The sequence below is a fragment of the Danio rerio genome, chromosome 9 (assembly GCF_052040795.2).
Source record: "Danio rerio strain M-AB ecotype USA chromosome 9, GRCz13ab, whole genome shotgun sequence".
In the NCBI taxonomy this organism is placed as follows: domain Eukaryota; kingdom Metazoa; phylum Chordata; class Actinopteri; order Cypriniformes; family Danionidae; genus Danio; species Danio rerio.
Window position 1 is genome coordinate 53,258,088 of NC_141029.1, and position 18,754 is coordinate 53,276,841.

General features: G+C 35.6%; 1 protein-coding gene across 2 annotated transcripts in view; it reads left to right on the forward strand.

Annotated features, from left to right (window-relative positions):
* The window catches only part of ifih1 (interferon induced with helicase C domain 1), a 751,550-nt gene that overhangs the window by 667,423 nt on the left and 65,373 nt on the right, over positions 1–18,754 (forward strand). Inside the window, 2 exon segments of one of the 2 annotated variants that reach the window (NM_001308563.1) lie at positions 8,135–8,641; positions 17,360–17,528. The exons of the other annotated variant lie outside the window; for it this stretch is intronic. Of the exon segments in view, the coding sequence (NP_001295492.1) occupies positions 8,195–8,641; positions 17,360–17,528 (616 nt within the window). The 5' untranslated portion in view covers positions 8,135–8,194. 2 annotated transcript variants of the gene reach the window in all.

The window sequence follows — 18,754 nt, forward strand, 5'->3', positions numbered from 1 at the left end:
ATACTGCATAAACATTTTGTGATACTATAAAAATTTGGGGATATTACATAAATATTTTGTGACATTTTACAAATTTTGCGAAATTGCATGAACGTTTTACAATATTATAAACATTTTTAAATATTCTAAACAGTTTGCAATATTGCATAAACATTGGAATTTTACGAAAACATTGATATATTGCATAAACATTTTGCGAATATTGGATAAAAACTTTGTGATATTGTAACAAATTTTGCGAATATTGCATAAAAATTTTGTGATATTACAACAAATTTTGAAATATTGCATAAACATTTTGGGATACTATATAAACATTTTGCAATATGGGAAAATCATTTTGCTATATTTCAGAAACATGTTGCCATATTCCGAAAACATTTTGTGGTATTGCATAAACATTTTGTGATATTTTACACATTTTGTGATACTGGACAAACATTTAGCAATATTTCAAAAACATTTTGCCGTATTATGAAAACATTTAGCAAAATTGCATAAACATTTTGTGATATATAAATATTTTGCAGTAAAAACTCACTTATTTTGACATTAATTGAGAAAACAAGACTATATGTTGTGCTTGTCTAGAAAATGCTTCTTGATATAAACACTTTTTAGATATTTGGACTAAAACAAGACAAAAACTCCAAGCGAGAAAAGCATCTTTTGCTTAATTTGTTTTAATTTCTCTCAAGATTTTGCAGCTTTAGGTTAAGCTATTTTATTTATTTGTTATATTAATATAAAGTCACTGTATAATCAAATGTCAAACTTTGAATCTTCACACCCAGACAAATATTAAACAAGCAGATAAATGCATTGAAATATGCTTTAATTTCTGCATAAAGGGATATTATCTGCACTTTATATGAAAACCTACTATACTAAATGTTCCCAATCTGAGTGTGAATGCTGTACTAAATATCTTAAAGTGTATGAATGCGTTTTATTTTTTTATTTATGGATTTGATTTTTGTATATATATATATACAGTATGTGGCAAGTCGCTGCATAATAATAATCAAACGCTGTATATTGTTCAGAATTGAATTTGAACCTGTATTTTAATCTTAACACTGCAAGCGTTTGCACGTAACACTTTCACTTTTTATCCCAGTGCTTCACTCGGACTGACATGATTTTTATAGTTTGCACTGTATAGTTTGTACACCACAATACTCGACAGGTGTTTTGAATGTGTCTGTTATTTCAAGATTTGTATTATATATATACAGTATATATATATATATATTTGATGCATTTGTTTTAGGAAATTACTTTTGATGAACTGTATAATCAAGTATATAAATAAAAGGAATGCTGATCAGCGTTGTGCTCGTTGTTTATTCTGTTGATGTTTATTTACAGTAAGAAAAGACACTACATTTTTAATTATTTCTCTACATTAAGCGGTGGTGTAAAGTAACTAATTACAAATACTCAAATTACTGTAATTGAGTACTTTTTCTCAGGAATTGCAATTTACTAGGTAGTTTTAAAAATGTGTACTTTAATGTACTCATTTGTGTTTTGAATGTATTAGAGTGGAGGAACTATGACGTCACTTTGTAGGCTAATCGGCTGCTAGCATAAAACTGGTTCCCTCGATAAAATCCCCGTAGGATTTTCCTATAGGCTTTTCGAAGATTGCAAATAATAAACTCTGTGTTTAAACACTGTTCATTACACTTAAATTTTGATCTTCACGGCTTCGCGCTTCCTTCTCCGTGTATCTGTGTTTGGTTTGCACTCAGTTTACCGCTCTTCACCCAGTGCAAACACAGATACACGGACTGGAGCGCGAAGCAGTCGTCAAGATCAGTCGAGTCATCAAGCAGATCGCTCGGCTCGTCTGTGTTTGTGCTCAGTATACAGCGGTGGGTGAACTGATGACCTTCTCGGCCAATCACAATCATTTCTGTTGAACACGTGAACACAATGGCAAATCAGCGCTGTTTTAAGAACGCCATCAACATTGCCTTAAATGTTAGCGCGAAATTGCCGGTTTTTCTTTTAATTCAGTATCGTGACAAGTCTAATATAGTGAAAGAATCAGTTTATTAACTCGAGTTTGAGGAATGGCATCTAAAACGGGTGTTTGGGAAAGAAAACGTTAGCTAACTAGTGCCATTTCCCTTAACTTAGCTGAAAATAAGCTCTATCCCTTTTTACATTCACCATTCATTCAGAACGGACCTTCGGGTTACCCGGAAGGCGGAGAAATGATAAATCTGTGTCACTTTATCTTCGCTAATAAGATATACAGCCAGTTACACAACTTTCCTATGTAACTCCCAATGATACTTCAGGTTTTCTTCCCACCGCAGCCTCGATTTCGCTTTTGAAAATGGCAGCCGCGTTAAATCAGTCTATACTTCTGCGTCAAGTGACCGGCGTAACCCTCGGCGCATGTAACGTGCGTAGCTGTGCATTTATACTTCTGCACGCTATCTCTGTGGGTCTGCATTAAAGGGCCATGAAACCCCCTCGTTTCAGCAGGGTGTTTTCACACCTCTACTTTGGAAAAAGTCAGAAAAGTGGGCGTGTCCAGCTCTGTTTAGGGGGGAGTGTCGGAGGAAGAAAAGAAGCTTGGTGTGGGAGTGTGTATTTGGGTGCGCTGACTTTCAGAGTCAAAACACACAACCACAGCGGACAATGTGACTGTGTTTACATGGACATCTGTAGTCGAATTATTTGCCAAATTATTAAATGGTGGACTTTACTGCAGTTTGGCTCTTTCATTCAGGGAATTCATTCATGTCCCTCCCGACAAACGAGATATTTGATTCGAGGATCTGCTCTAAGCGTGTATTTTTCATGCAATGTTTGATACCGCACGGCGAATGAGAGAAAAAAAAACTCAGCATTTCCCGAAAACTTAGATGCACACGGCAGGTAGCGTCAGAAAGCCGCGTGTGTTATTCCGGTCACAAAATCCAACACGAGGTTATAGTTTGGTTGTAACTGTTAGTGCTAACTTGTTTACACTCGGTGCAATAGTTTGTTTGATACGAATAAAATACGAACTGAATAAACAAAGAGCACTGGTCGCTCACTTACCAAATCTGTAGAGACAAGACAATCACCAGCAACTAGAGCCGCGTCTTTTATTAAGAGGAGACTACAAGCGAATCCGGATCTCAGCATTTGCAGATGAGAACAGCTCTCAGGTAAACAATGTTCCTCCTTAGACACCTAAGTTATTGTTGTCGCGCGTCGCGTACACTGTAATCCACACGTGACTCCAGCTGAGCTCTCACAGACAGAAAATGAAAACGAAACTTAAATGCAGCAAACTATAAAAGCAACACTTCACGCTTGTTTTGCCAACACAACGTGGCGTCTCTGTGGCGTAAACACGGTGACACTAATGAATATTAATGAAGTTGCACAATAGAGCGCGCTGATTTGTTTGAACCAAGCCTTACTCATGCATTAATGCATCACACTGTAAGACGTAATAAGACACACTCTGGCACAGGCGTCCAGTCTGCACGCTGGAATACACGCTATTATGTCATGACCGTGACGCAGCTTCAAAAATTTGTTTCAAACCGGAAGTACGAATTTGCTTGAAATAACGCAAAAACAAGCAATTTACACTTTTTAGTGAAATATAGGTGTCCTAATAGTGTTTTTAGCAGTGTGGGACACATATACGACTGTCAACAGCTCAAAAAATGTGATTTGGTGTTTCGTGACCCTTCTGAAACACTATTGGGCAGTGAGTTGTAAATGTTCCTCTGTGTCGAGTTCTTTCACTGCTGCTTTGCTTTTTTCTAAATGTACAAGTGGCTCAGATTGAAAGTCACGACCTAAATCAAACCTGATATTAACATCTTATGACGTTGTGTGCCTGCTGGGCACTCAAATGCACTACAGAATGTTACGTTTACACACATCCACAAATTGCATGTAAATGCATCAGCTTTTCACAGTGTAATACAAGGCTGATTTATACTTCTGCGTCAAGCGCATGCGTAGGCTGAAAAATGACCAGCTAAACCCAGCTAAAACCAGCTTGACCAGCCTGGTTTAAGCTGGACATAGCTGGTTTTGGCTGGGCTCCCAGCCTGGCTAGGCTGGTTAAGCTGCTTTTAGCTGGTCATCTGCCAGGGTCAGGCTGGTTTAAGCTGTTTTTTTTTTTTCAATAATATCCAGCTGCAGGCCCGCAGAACCACACACATTTTAGGCACGCACAATCTAGGCAAACCATATATGGCTACGACGGATGTTAATGTTATTAACATCTTTTTGAACATCATCATCAATATGTTTTGATATATATGATTAATAAATATTGTGCACAATAAACAATAGTGTTTACTTTACTTTATTTCACAAATATTGCGATCGAGACGGCCGAATGGGGAGCATTGTTTCCGATCGCCATTCAATATAATAGACTGAACAGTTTTTAATTAGTCATTATAGCTGATCAGTCATTATTATCTGACAATAATATGGCAGATACTCGTTTGCTGGCCTTGCTGAACGATCTAATTTGGACAGGTTTGATTTATATAATGGATTAATTTATGATGAAGGAAATAATAGCAAGTTAATATAGGCAATAATACATTATATGTACTAAAAATCTTTTTACATGTAACAAATGTATAACACTATATTAATATTTTACTCAAGCAATTTAATAGTGTTTATTAATTTTCTAATAACCTTTTAATTAATGATTTCCCACATTTAATACTGTAGTAATTTATAGTAAGCAATAAATTGTTTTTAAACCAAAATTTATCAATAGGAACAAATTAAGTATTAATAATAAAAATAATAAGTACATATATATATATATACATATATACACACACACACACATATATATATATATATATATATATATATATATATATATATACATATATATATATACATATATACATATATATATATATATATATATATATATGTATATACATATATACATATATATATATATATATATGTATATACATATATACATATATATATATATATATATATATATGTATATATATATATACATATATATATATATATATACATATATACATATATATATATATATACATATATACATATATATATATATATATATATATATATATATATATATATATATATATATATATATACATATATACATATATATATATATATATATATATATATATATATATATATATATATATATATATATATATATATATGTATGTATGTATGTGTGTGTGTGTATATAAATATATATATAAAACAGCTGTGAAAGTTTAGTAAAAGATAGTAGTTTATAAATAAACTTATAGTTAGAATCAGTTAAGATAATCAGTTTATAACTATATATTGTTTAAATGATTAACTCTAGTAGGCTAATTTATTTTAAAGTGACAGATGTTTGCTTTTTATGTTTTACAACAAAGTGATTTTAACCAAGTATGATAATATTTAGAGCTTGAATTAGTTTATTACACTTAATCCAACAATTAGACGTCTATAATGTTTTCTTTGTGTATGTGGACACATGAATAAAGTCATAAGTGTCTTTAACCAATTGTTTTTATTTACATAATTTGAGTTTAGAAACTGCAGGCATGTTAAAATGATCGTTACGATATAATAATAATCATAATAATAATAATAATAATGATGATGATGATGACTGAAATGGGAAACCATACTTGTGAAATTGAATAGGTGGCGATAATGCTAAAGAGTTAGTTACCATATATGGTTTGCCTAAAACGTGTGTCCTAGATCAGTGGTTCTTAAAGTGGGGGTCGGTACCACCCGAGGGGTCGCAGGACAATGAAGGGGGGCCGCCTGGTGACTACCAAAAATCTATTTATTTTTATTAAACCATACGAATTACCATATTTTATCCATAACCTACTGAAGAGAAAAAGCAGTAGCTTATAGTTACTAGTTCTTTTGGACTGCGGCCCCTGGGGTAATTACATTATATTAAAGACACAGCAATAGTGTCAGATGCAGCAGACTAATTTTATAACTCCGGGTTAAACTTTCTGGCACATTTACAACACTCACATACATTAAAATAATTCAACCAAGAATAGACTTGGGTCTACTGGTGTGTGTGCGCGCCATTGCATGCAAAGTTTCCGTAATTATAACCACCTCCGAGGATATTGGGGGTCGCGAGTCACTGGCATTGTCGTTTTGGGGGTCGCGGGCTGAAAAGTTTGGGATCCGCTGTCCTAGATTGTGTGTGCCTAAAACGTGTGTGGTTCTGCGGGCCTGCAGCTGGATATACATCTCATTTTTTTCAGTAGGGATAACTTCACTTTATAACTTATACCTGTATCCTGCACTCCTGGTTAGACCTAAACTGCAGTGTGTTGCCTTGTACTTGTACATGTGTAGACAATACAGTTTAATCTAATCTAATATTTATAAATATATACAATTTTTAGAAAGTAACATGTTTGACGAGATTCTGTCGCCATCTAGAGTCTATTAGGTATTTATGACTACAGAAAAAAAGTGTTTGGTCATGCAAAAAAAAAAAGAATGAATGAACTGAGCATTATTCCAATAGTATGAAGCTGCAGGCCTGGAGACCCAACCGCACGCTCAGACCTGCTCGCTCAGACGGCTAGACCTGCACTTCCAGACCTTCACAGTGCCACCTGCTGTTTAAAAGATCGACTAACCTGATTTCAGCTGCTTCTAAATTGTAATTTAAACTATTTTTCTACTATAAAATATTAGGCTGTGATTGAATAGATTATTATATGAAATATTAAACGTACTAGATTTTTGATTTAATACAATAATTCTATTGTATTTTTATTAATTGTATTTGTAAATAGATATTGTTCAGTTGCTTCAATATTTTCAAACATTTGTTGTTGTTTTTTATCATTAAGGATTTATCACTGTTTCATATTGAGTTGAGGGAATGAATATTATCTTCATATACAATAAATTTCTTCACATACAATTATAGTACTCTAGGTAATTTTCTCACAACCAACTTTATTTTTGTGTACTTTTTCATAAGGTCCTACAAGTCAAGTTGCAAACAATGCATGGAAAAATGGTGAAAAATAATAATTGGAGTAATAATTTTTTTTTTTACGTAGAAAATAACATCAAATAAAATAAATGCTTATAATTCTTATTGGGGAGATTTTTCATTTCTAGAGCAAAAAAACTGGAGTATCTTCAGTCTTTGGTACACTGTATTAGTGTTGGCAGAGACCCACTTTTAATAAAAAAAAATTTGTTTTGATTTCACCTAATAGAGCTCATATTGTAAATTCTATGCAAATTTAATTGATTTTTTGATTTTCAAAAAACATGTTTGTAATCATTACATAACTTGTAAATAATTGATAAACTGTTATTGTGTTACTGTTATTGTCTTAAGTAGCACTCTTAGATAGATAATACAGAAATACGTACAGTAGACCTATAAAGCACTAAAATATGTTACAAATAATAATTGCGCTATATATTATAGGCTGCATTTTATTTTAACTTTTTTACTTTAAAGTTTTTTTTTTATTTTGCCAGAAAACATTGCTAGAAAATTGTCCCAGAATGGTACAATAATAGATAAAATAAGAGCAAGCTGTAAATATCATAAAATAATGCTCTTTTGACACAAATTTTGATCAAATCAAACACTGAAATAATTCTTTGTTAGTGTAATATTTTACACCACAATGATTTATGCCATAAAACTTGATAATTTTCAGGAATCGCTTTAATAATCAATAACCTTACTGGCGTTTCTGATGTTGCTACTTGCTAGAAAGTGCTGGTCTGAGTGTGCAGTTAGGTCTCCGTACCTGCCGCTTCACCCAACCCAACAGCAGGGGGCACTGTCTGGTCTGGAAGTGCAGGTCTGTGCGCGCAGGTCTGAGCGTGCAGTTGGGTCTCCGGGCCTGCAGCTTCCCCTTACTCCATTATTCTGCTTATACATAATGGCATGTCTTCATTTGAATACACTATATTTCATTTGTAAATAGGTTATCTCTATCTCTTATAAAATATGGATTAAGCAATGCTATAAGCAACTGACTGATCACGTTCAGAAACCGTGAAGAGAAACGAAACCGAAAGCAAGCAACTAAGCTACAAGTCAGTGAACGGAAACTGATCTCTGATTGAAGTCAGTAGCAAAGCAGGGCGATCAGTGAACTTCTTAACAGAGCTAGTTCACATCGAAATGGATCCAAACATGAGCAGCGATCAAGACACCGAGACTCGACACATTCTGGACTGTTTCAGAGACAGACTCAAGCGGCTTATTCAGGTCGAGCCTCTGCTGGATCTGCTGGATTTCCTTGAACCGGACAAAAAAGAGCGAATAAAAGCCAAAGTGGCCTCGGAGGGGAATATTAATGCCGTTTCTTTGCTTATCAATGAGATTATGCGCGCAGAGCTCCAGCAGGGGTGGTCGAGGACTCTGGTGACCGCGCTGGAGACCGTCGGGTGCGGGCACGCCGCGCGGTATGTGCGCAACAGGCCGCCGGAGCCAGATGAAGAAGCCGAACACGACAGCTGTGTGCGGCTTATAGACCTGCTGCATCTCAGCCTGGTCAACATGAAGACCCGGGACGTGTGTGTGCAGTGTGTGACTCTGGGGCTGCTAACGCAAGAGGACCAGGAGAATGTCAGTGCTGTGTTTACACTACACAAAGCAGATTAGTGTTTACACTCTTAGATCGGGGTTTACATGCTGTCATGTGTGACCCTGGACCACAAAAGCAATACACTGCATGCAAAAAACAACCTTTTTTTTTGGTTTTAAGAGTTTTTGTCTTTTTTCTAGACCAATTTTTTTTATATAAAATTCCGAAATTACACAGCATTTTCTAGACAAGTAATAAATGTGTTTTGTTTTTTTAATGTAAGTCAAAATAACTGGACTTTTTTCTTAAAACAAGTTGACCAGTAGAATATTAATGCTGTGTTTACTCTCTGTTTACAATCTTAAGCAGATTAGTGTTTACATGATGTCATGTATGATCCTGGTCTACAAAACCACCAATACACTCACTGCATGCAATACACACACAGTGCCCTACAGAAAAATCCAGCTTAAACCAGCCTAGGCTGGTTGGCTGGTTTTAGCTGGTTGACCAGCCTGGTTTTAGTGGGGTTTTGGCCATTTCCAGGCTGGTTTCCAGCCATTTCCAGCCTGGTCTTAGCTGGTCAGGCTGGGAGATGACCAGCTAAAACCAGCTTGACCAGTCTAGCCAGGCTGGAAGTCCAGCCAAAACCAGCTATGTCCAGCTTTAACCAAGCTGGTTTTAGCTGGTCATTTTCCAGCCTGACCAGCTAAGACCAGGCTGGAAATGGCTGGAAACCAGCCTGGAAATGGCCAAAACCCCTCTAAAACCAGGCTGGTCAACCAACTAAAACCAGCCAACCAGCCTAGGCTGGTTTAAGCTGGATTTTTCAGCAGGGAAGGGTACAGAAAGTATTCAGACCCCCTTAAATTATTCACTTAAGGGCACAGAAATGGCTTGGAAGGAGGGGACATGTCCCAACCAATATCTAAAATGTCCCTACCAATAATTTAATCGGCATCAAAATGAAATAATGCTCTGTTAACCATTAGTAACCTACACGTGCACAAAGTTAAGTTCGCTACGAGCTCACCATATTACTATTGACCAAGACTGTGCAATTAATGAAAATATCCAGTTTAATTTTGGCCTCAATGATTATGAAAAACAATAATCAGGATAAAACAGTTAAATTACCTCACACACCTCTCTAAATTCCTCTACATTCATACCTCCTCAAAGCCTGACTGCAGTAAAATCATGTAAATTGACTGTTGCAGCATGGGACGTGATTGTTATTTGTATTATTAAGTGTTTATTTTATATTGTTGAGTACTTCATGTTTTTAAAAGTGCAAAACAGAATTTGTGCTGTTCAATTCGTGCACTCTAGGGATGAATTTCCCCAGCAAAGCTTGCCCTTGTTTTCACTCTTTGTTATATACAATATCCATTGCAAAATCCTTGAAGTTTTTTTTTTCTCAATAATGTACACACAGCACCACATATTGACAGAAAATTCAGAATTGTTGACATTTCTGCATATTTATTTAAAAAAGATAATCTGAATTATCACAGTATCCAATGCTGGGCCTAATGCCGAGTTCAGACTGCATGATTTTGAAAGTAGTCATGTCACAGATGTTTTCACACTGCTTGACTATCTGGGCTAGCGTTTCGTCGCTGCTTTGTTTACACTGCAAGATAAATCGGCGACAGGGACTTTCACATTGCATGACTTTTTATAGGAAGAATCGCCGACAACTTCGTCCAAACTACATCTCACAGCCAAAAACATGTAGTATATCTTTTGTTATTAACTACATAATAAGAAAGAAGCCTTTAATGGGGTGGAAAATGTACATGTTTGCTCACCTGGGTTTAAAGGGAATTAGCCATTTCTCCTCAACGTTGATAATAAACTAATTTCTGTCTATATGAAATGTCAAACAGACACGGTTGCTGCTGAGTCCTGTCAAACCTCCACTAGTTATTCCTCCATTTCGTGAGTCCAAATAAACCGAAAAAGAGCTTTTAACTTCTCCCCCAGCCTCCCGCTGGCCTGCAGCAGGTAAACACACACGCACACACAAGTTAAAGCTGCTCTCTCATTGGCTGTAGGCGATATCTGATGTTATTTTCAGTCAAAACTCAATTCACTCGGCATGATTTGAATCGCCGACAGCTCCAGATATTTAGCACACCAAATATCTCGTAGGCATCGGCGACTCATCAGCTATTCTCTCAGATCGCGTCTTTGATTGTTCATACTGTGTGATTGTCACTCACGTGCACAAGCAGCGATTTGCCTGTGATTTCAGGCATTTGTCTGCGATTTCTCAAAACCTGTCGGCGAGCCAAAATCGGGGCTAAAATCACACAGTCTGAACTAGGCATAAGTGTTCAGACCCTTTGCTCAGTATTTAGTAGAAGCCCTCTTTTAATCTAATACAGCCATGAGTCTTTTCGGGAAAGATGCAACAAGTTTTACCCACCTGGATTTGGGGATCCTCTGCCATTGCTTCTTACAGATCGTCTTCAGTTCAGTCAGGTTGGATGGTAAACGTTGATGGACAGCCATTTTCAGGTCTCTCCAGAGATGCTCGATTGGGTTTAAGTCAAGGCTCTGGCTGGGCCATTCAGGAACAGTCACAGACTTGTTGTGAAGCCACTCCTCATTACTTTAACCGTGTGCTTAGGGTCATTGACTTGTTGGAAGTTAAACCTTACTCTCAATCCAAGGTCCTGAGCACTCTGGAGGTTTTCGTCCAGGATATCCCTGTTCTACCAGAAAGACTTGGGAGGCGGAAAAACGTTATAACATTTATTGAGAAAGCATAAAATATAGTGATATCAGGTACTGTCCTTTGTGTATAGTCCTTTGGCTTATGCCCCGTCGATGATGCATGTCTCGTGAAAAGCTGGCAAATACTGCCTGAAGATGAAGGCAGGGCAGAACTTCGGTTACGTCACCTTAGATCAGCAAAGGAAATTGTTTAGACAGCCTATTTATATAACTCGCTTGATCATAATTGGCTAAATTGATAATAATGAAAAATTACGTAGAATTAGAGTTTTCCTGGTAGAACCTTCGCTGAAGCTTACATTACTTGGCCACATTCATTTTTCCCTCCATTGCAACCAGCGGTCCTGTCCCAGCAGCTGAAAAACACCCCCAAAGCATGATGCTGCCACCACCATGCTTCACTGTTGGGACTGTATTGGACGGGTGATGAGCAGTGCCTGGATTTCCCCACATGTACTGCTTAGATCTTTTTGGTCTCAATTCTATCTTGGTCTCATCAGACCAGAGAATCTAATTTCTCACTATCTTAGAGTCCTTCAGGTGTTTTTTAGCAAACTCCATACAGGCTTTCATGTGTCGGGCCACTCTCACCCCCGATAGCTCAGTTTGGCAAGGCAGCCAGCTCTAGGAAGGGTTCTGGTCATACAAAACGTCTTCCATTTAAAGATTACGCAGGCCACTGTGCCAACAATTCTGTTTTTCAGTCAATATGGGGTGCTGTGAATCAACTTAAATGAATTTAGTAAATCCACCCGGGCTCATTGTGGAAACGTAGCCCCGCGGACGTTTCTAAGGACCGCGATTTACGTCCCGGGAGGTACGTATTCGAGCGGTTTTTGTTTTCACGGATCTGCGAGAGGCCGCTGTGCGCGCTTTTTCGCGTCTCGGGCGCCTCTCGGGCGCGCGCCGTTCGCGCCCGCGCCATTCTCGCACGAAAAGCCGCCAGATCGGCCGACTCGGCCGCCCTGCTCTTCCTCCTCTGCATCCTTCCCTAAACCCAACCGACGGTTCGCAAAAGCAGTCCAGAAAAAAAAAGAAAAAAAAAAAGCAAAAGCCCTCGTCTTCGATTTAGACCCTGATTTCGAATCCCGCCGCGTTCTCGCCCTTATTTTTCGGATTCTGTTTTTCGTCTTACCTTATTTCCGGAATGGCTGTTTCCCGGACTCGATCCCGGTCGTCGTCTCTGCGGGCAGCTCCTCCTCTGGGGCCTCCGCTCCGCCGACGCAACGCTGTGAGCTAAGCGGACAAACTGGTTGCATCAGGAAAGCCCTCCACTTGGAGGCGAGCCGTCGGCCGGCGAGTGCGAAGAGAGGGAGCGGAGCGGCGCCACACCGCCCCGCAGCGTTCGCTCGAAAAAAACTAAACGCGGCCTTACGTACCTCCGGCCACGTAAATCGCGGTCTCCAGAAACGTCCGCGGGGCTACGTTTCCAGAATGAGCTTGGGTTATAGTAAATGGCTGCAATATAACAAAGAGAGCTAAATTTAAGTGGGTCTGAATACCTTCCATACCAGCTGTGTGCGTGTGTGTGTGTGTGTGTGTGTATGCATACATTTACAGTTGAAGTCAGAATTATTAGCCCCCCTTGAAGTTTTTTTCTTTTTCTTTTTTTACATATTTCCCAAATGATGTTTAACAGAGCAAAGAAATTTTCACAGTATGTCTGATAATATTTTTTCTTCTGGAGAAAGTCTCATTTATTTTACTTCAGCTAGAATAAAATAAGTGTTTTACTAAAAAATTAAATTATTAGCCTCTTTAAACTATATTTAATAGTATATTAAATAACTATATTTAATAACTTGGCTAATTACCCTAACCAGGGGTGCGTTTCCCAAAACCATCGTTAGCCAACTAAGGTCGCAAGTTCCGTCGTTACAAACATAGTTCGTTGATTTGTTTCCCCTAAATCCGTTGCTCCAATGAACATTCGCAAACTGCGTCGCAAACTTAAGCACTCGCAGCTACAGCTCTCGAACTGTAGTTAGAAACATAGTTCCTGGCTGTGTTCTATTTCCACTTATTCCCCTTATGCCCTATTCATTAGTTTTAACATTCTAACATTCAAAGTTGAAATTATTAAAAATGAAAAAGCATTAGTGTCATCTCTCTTAGGTGTAATTTGCTTTCAAAGTATTTTTACAGTTCAGTTTTAGCGATCTTCATGTTTACAACGGGCTCTATTCGCAGTGCACTTTGAAAACATTGATGTAATTTTGAACACAGCCTCATGGCGAAAGGTATAGGTGACTTATTATTTAAAAGCGGAATTTATGTTACGTCTCCAAAGCTTGTGAAAACAAAAAGCATCCGTTAATTCTTTTAATTTATAGTGGGTTATTTATTAAGTACCTGTATATGACATGGGCCTGCTGGTTTGAACATTTCTGCAGTGGTTTACTTGTCTCAAATTGTAAAAGTAGATTTTTCTAAACAATAAAATAATAATTATCATCATCATAATCATCATTAATATTTTTATTAAAAGTATGATTTTTTCATTTCTAATAAATAATAAATATTAAATTTCATTTTATAATAAATAGCCTCATTATTTATTTATATGATTTATATGATATTAGAATACGTGTTAGCTTTTGTAAGTGTTACAGTATGTTTTAGAATAGGATATTATGATGTTTAACTTCTCAATAATATTTGTAAAGGAAACACAGGCCTTATATGTGCCATTTACATATATTTCAAATAATATGGAAAGCGAGTGCATGTTTTTACCAAATCTAATATTGGATTTTATTTTAAATGCGTGTGCGTGTAAAACAATATAGTTTGCACAAAGAAATTATGTGTTTTTTCTCTATAAAGAAGTAGTCAGTCCACCCAGTTTAGAACATCATTATGGAGGTTTTATATTATAACTAACGTGGTTCAAGTGATGGATCGGGTTTTGGGAAACACTCATCACTACATTTGTCTTTTCCCAAACGATGCATCGTACTATGATAGTTCAGCCGTGAGTTAGGTCGTTGTTTGGGAAACACACCCCCACCTAGTTAACCTAATTAACCTAGTTAAGCCTTTAAATGTCACTTCAAGCTGTATAGAAGTGTCTTGAAAAATATCTAGTCAAATATTATTTACTGTCATCATGACAAAGATAAAATAAATCAGTTATTAGAAATGAGATATTAAAACTATTATGTTTAAAAATGTGTTGAAAAAAATCTCTCCGTTAAACAGAAATTGAGGAAAAAAATAAACAGTGGGTTTAATAATTCTCACTTCTACTGTGTGTATACAGTATGTGTGTGTGTGTGTGTGTGTGTGTATATATATATGTATATATATATATATATATATATATATATATATATATATATAAATATATATATATATATGTGTGTGTGTATATATATATATATATATATACATATATGTATATATATATATATATATATATATATATATATATATATATATATATATATATATATATGTATGTATATATATATGTATATATATATGTATATATATATATATATATATATGTATATATATATGTATATATATATATATATATATATATATATGTATATATATATGTATATATATATATATATATATATATATATATATATATATGTATATATATATGTATATATATATGTATATATATGTATATATATATATATATATATATATATATATATATATATATATATATATATATATATATATACAACAGTTCTGTCTGGTTCTCGAATCTGATTAGCTGATAGCCGTGCGATATTCTGCAATATCAGAACTCCTACAGCCTCTTTACCCTTTGTGTATTACTCCGCCCACATACACCCAGCATAAAGCAGACACTACAGATCTAAAGTTTAAAAGATGCTTGCTCAGCTGTTTTACTGTCAGCTTATGATTTGAATCCGGAAGAAAGTAGTTCCTCATACAAAAGGGTTTTTGAGACTGTCCATGTTTGATTTTGTTTTTATAGACACAATTATGCCGTCAAACTGTTGTATAAACGCAATATCACACTCGTTGCTGTGCGATATGGCTGTATATCGGCACTGGTGGAAGGCGTGCGTTGGCCTGAGGCCGCAGGCCGAGTGCCTTAGTGCCCCCACTAATGCCAATATACAGCCGTATCGCACTGCTACTCGTGTGATATTGCTCATATATATACATTTGAAGTAAGAATTATTAGCCCCCCTGAATTATTTGCCCCGTTTAATTTTTTCTTTAATTTCTGTTTAACAGAGAGACTTTTTAAACACATTTCTGAACGTAATAGTTTTAATAACTCATCTCTAATAACTGATTTATTTTCTCTTTGCCATGATGACAGTAAATAATATTTGACTAGATATTTTTCAAGACACTTCTATACAGCTTAAAGTGACATTTAAAGGCTTAACTAGGTTAATTAGGTTAACTAGGCAGGTTAGGGGAATTAGGCAAGTTATTGTATAATGGTGGTTTGTTTTGTAGACTTTCGAAAAAAAAAAAATAGCTTAAAGGGGCTAATAATTTTGACCTTAAAATGGTGTTTAAAAAATTAAAAACTGCTTTTATTCTAGCCAAAATAAAACAAATAAGACTTTCTCCAGAAGAAAAAATATTATCAGACATACTGTGAAAATTTCCTTGCCCTGTTAAACATAATTTGGGAAATATTTAAAAAAGAAAAACAAATTCAAAGGGGGCTAATAATTCTGACTTCAACTATATATATATATATATATATATATATATATATATATATATATATATATATATATATATATATATATATATATATATATATATATATATATATATATGTATAAAAATGGATACACCTTAATAAAATTGGAATGGTTGGTGATGTTAACGTCTTGTTTGTGGTACATTAGTATATGTGAGGGGGCTTGTAAATAACTCATGAAAGAATAGTTAGGTTTCAAACTAAAAGCACACCATTGCTTTTCTTGTGAAGTTTATTAAGATGTATCCATATAAATGGCCCACCCTGTATAAATACACAGTGAGTGACTACATTAAGTTAATGTTTCTTAAAGCTTTATTCTATATAAAAGTTAAGGGTAATGGACTGAAACATTACTTGACAGACAAACAGAGAGTATGATCCTGGACATCTGTTTATCCATGAACGTCATTTTTGCTCTAAAATTATAATCTAAACCTAAGCCCTACCTCTAAACTCAACCGTAACTGTAAATTATTCCTCATATCTGAGAATAGTAGTGAGTGGATAAGTGGATAACCCTAGTGGAGTGTAAGTGGATAACCCTAACTGTAAGACTAAACAGAACATAGACAGTAAATGTATCTCTTAATTCTGATCGGCTGATTGGAATGTTGTTCCAGGATCAACATAGATGCACATCCAGGAACATGTCCTTCTTGGTGAAATCAAACTAACCATAGATAGCGGTAAAGAGCAATAAACATCAGTAGAGGGCGCTATAAACCAGCCACAGATGCGCTGTGATCTGTGGACATGAGCTACGGCTCTCACAAGATGACATATTAACAGTAATAAATGCATTATAAATTATTATCATGTTAATACAATTGTAACTAGTTATACCATTATTATTATTAATAATAATAATAATAATAATAATAATTCACATGTAATAACCGCTGATATACTTCTACCATAGTAATATAATTAATGTAAAATAAACTAATTGTTTTGTTTTACTTTATTTAAACTATTCTAACTAACTACATATTTTTATCGCATTTACTTCTTTGAAATGTGTTTTATTATTATTTTTAATGATAATAATATTAAATATATTGTTAAAAAAATTCAGATTATGTTTAAATATTATTATTGCATTTAATTTGGAGTATAAAATAATTATGTTTATATTATTTGCTTACTTTATTTTATATTGCACATACTACCACTACTGTTCAATGTATTCAGCATGTCACCATATTGACCTGTCTGTGTCTTCTGGTCAGTCTCGTTCTGTCCAGTCTTTCCATGTCACTCAAATGCACAAGTTATTTGTTCGTTATTATTCTTTCAGATTATGACAGCCACCGGGAACAACGGAAATATAAATGGTGCTCGTCTGCTCCTCAAAAGGCTGGTGAAAAACGAAGCTGGCTGGTTTTCTAAATTCCTTCAGGCTCTGGAGGACACGGAGCACCGTGACCTGATGCGCGAGCTGCGAGGAGAGCCGTGCGAGGGGGACGGTGAGAACAAAAACTTCTTGAACGCTGAAAAAATAGTTTCTTTCTCATCAAGGCGTGACCGACACTCCTACAGTATAGAAGCTGGAAACCAGAAACCAGCGGTGCTTGAACATCTCTCAGATTTTTACACTGTAGACTGGACGTCCCATGGTATTCCCTCAAACCAGAACTAAACAAGATTACATTCAGTGGTGTAAAGTAACTAATTACAAATACTCAAATTACTGTAACTGAGTAGTTTTTCTCAGGAATTGTAATTAAGCAAGTAGTTTTACTTTTTTTTTTAACTTTTACTTTCCTTTGAGTACATTTTTAGTGCAGTAATCAAAACTTTTACTCTACTACAATCCTTCAACCTGCAGTTACTTCTTTATTTTTTCTTGTCTATGGGGATATGAATAATCAATCCTGTAATTCCTGTCCAATCAAATCTCACAAAGAAGGTAAATCGCATTATAATGAACTACCTCAAAATAGGGTTGATCAAAAGAAATATATTAATGCAATTCAAATATATAGTATATAAATTGATGTTTACTTTAAACTTATTATAAATATATATTTATATTGTTCAATTATAATGGTTAAATTCTTTTTTTTTTTTTTTTTCAAATAATGTGGCTAAAAAGTATCGGTTCAGGCACCGTTTTGGCACCGGTACCATTTTAAAAGTATCAATTTAGCACCTGTATTGAAATAACCCCAACTGATACCCAACTCTACCTCAAAACATGTGCACTTTATAATTGCAGAAAACTGTTTGGAAGCATTAAAAGTGTACAAGATGTCCAAAATCTTTACATGCATTGACCCAGAGACTGTTTAGATCAGGGGTCTCAAACTCAATTTACCTGGGGGCCGCAGGAGGCAAAGTCTGGGTGAGGCTGGGCCGCATAAGGGATTTCACAAAAAAGAAGTCCTCAAATGTCATTATTAACAGTTTTAATTATTTCTTCTGAACGTGAAGTGTCCTGAACATTAATAGAACATTGAGTGAAGATTATGAACAGTTCTTCTGAACATGGCATCTTTTGCCTACTTCTTGCTGCCAGAGACTTGACAGCGCTTCTTCTCACAAATCTGAACCACATTTGGCTTTAGAGCGGAAGCAGTTGAGACCCTCAGTATGGCTTGAAGATGATCATCATTAAGTCTAGACCTGTACTTTGACTTATTGAAGTTCAAGGTGGAGAATAACTTCTCACACAAATTTGTGCTCCCAAAAA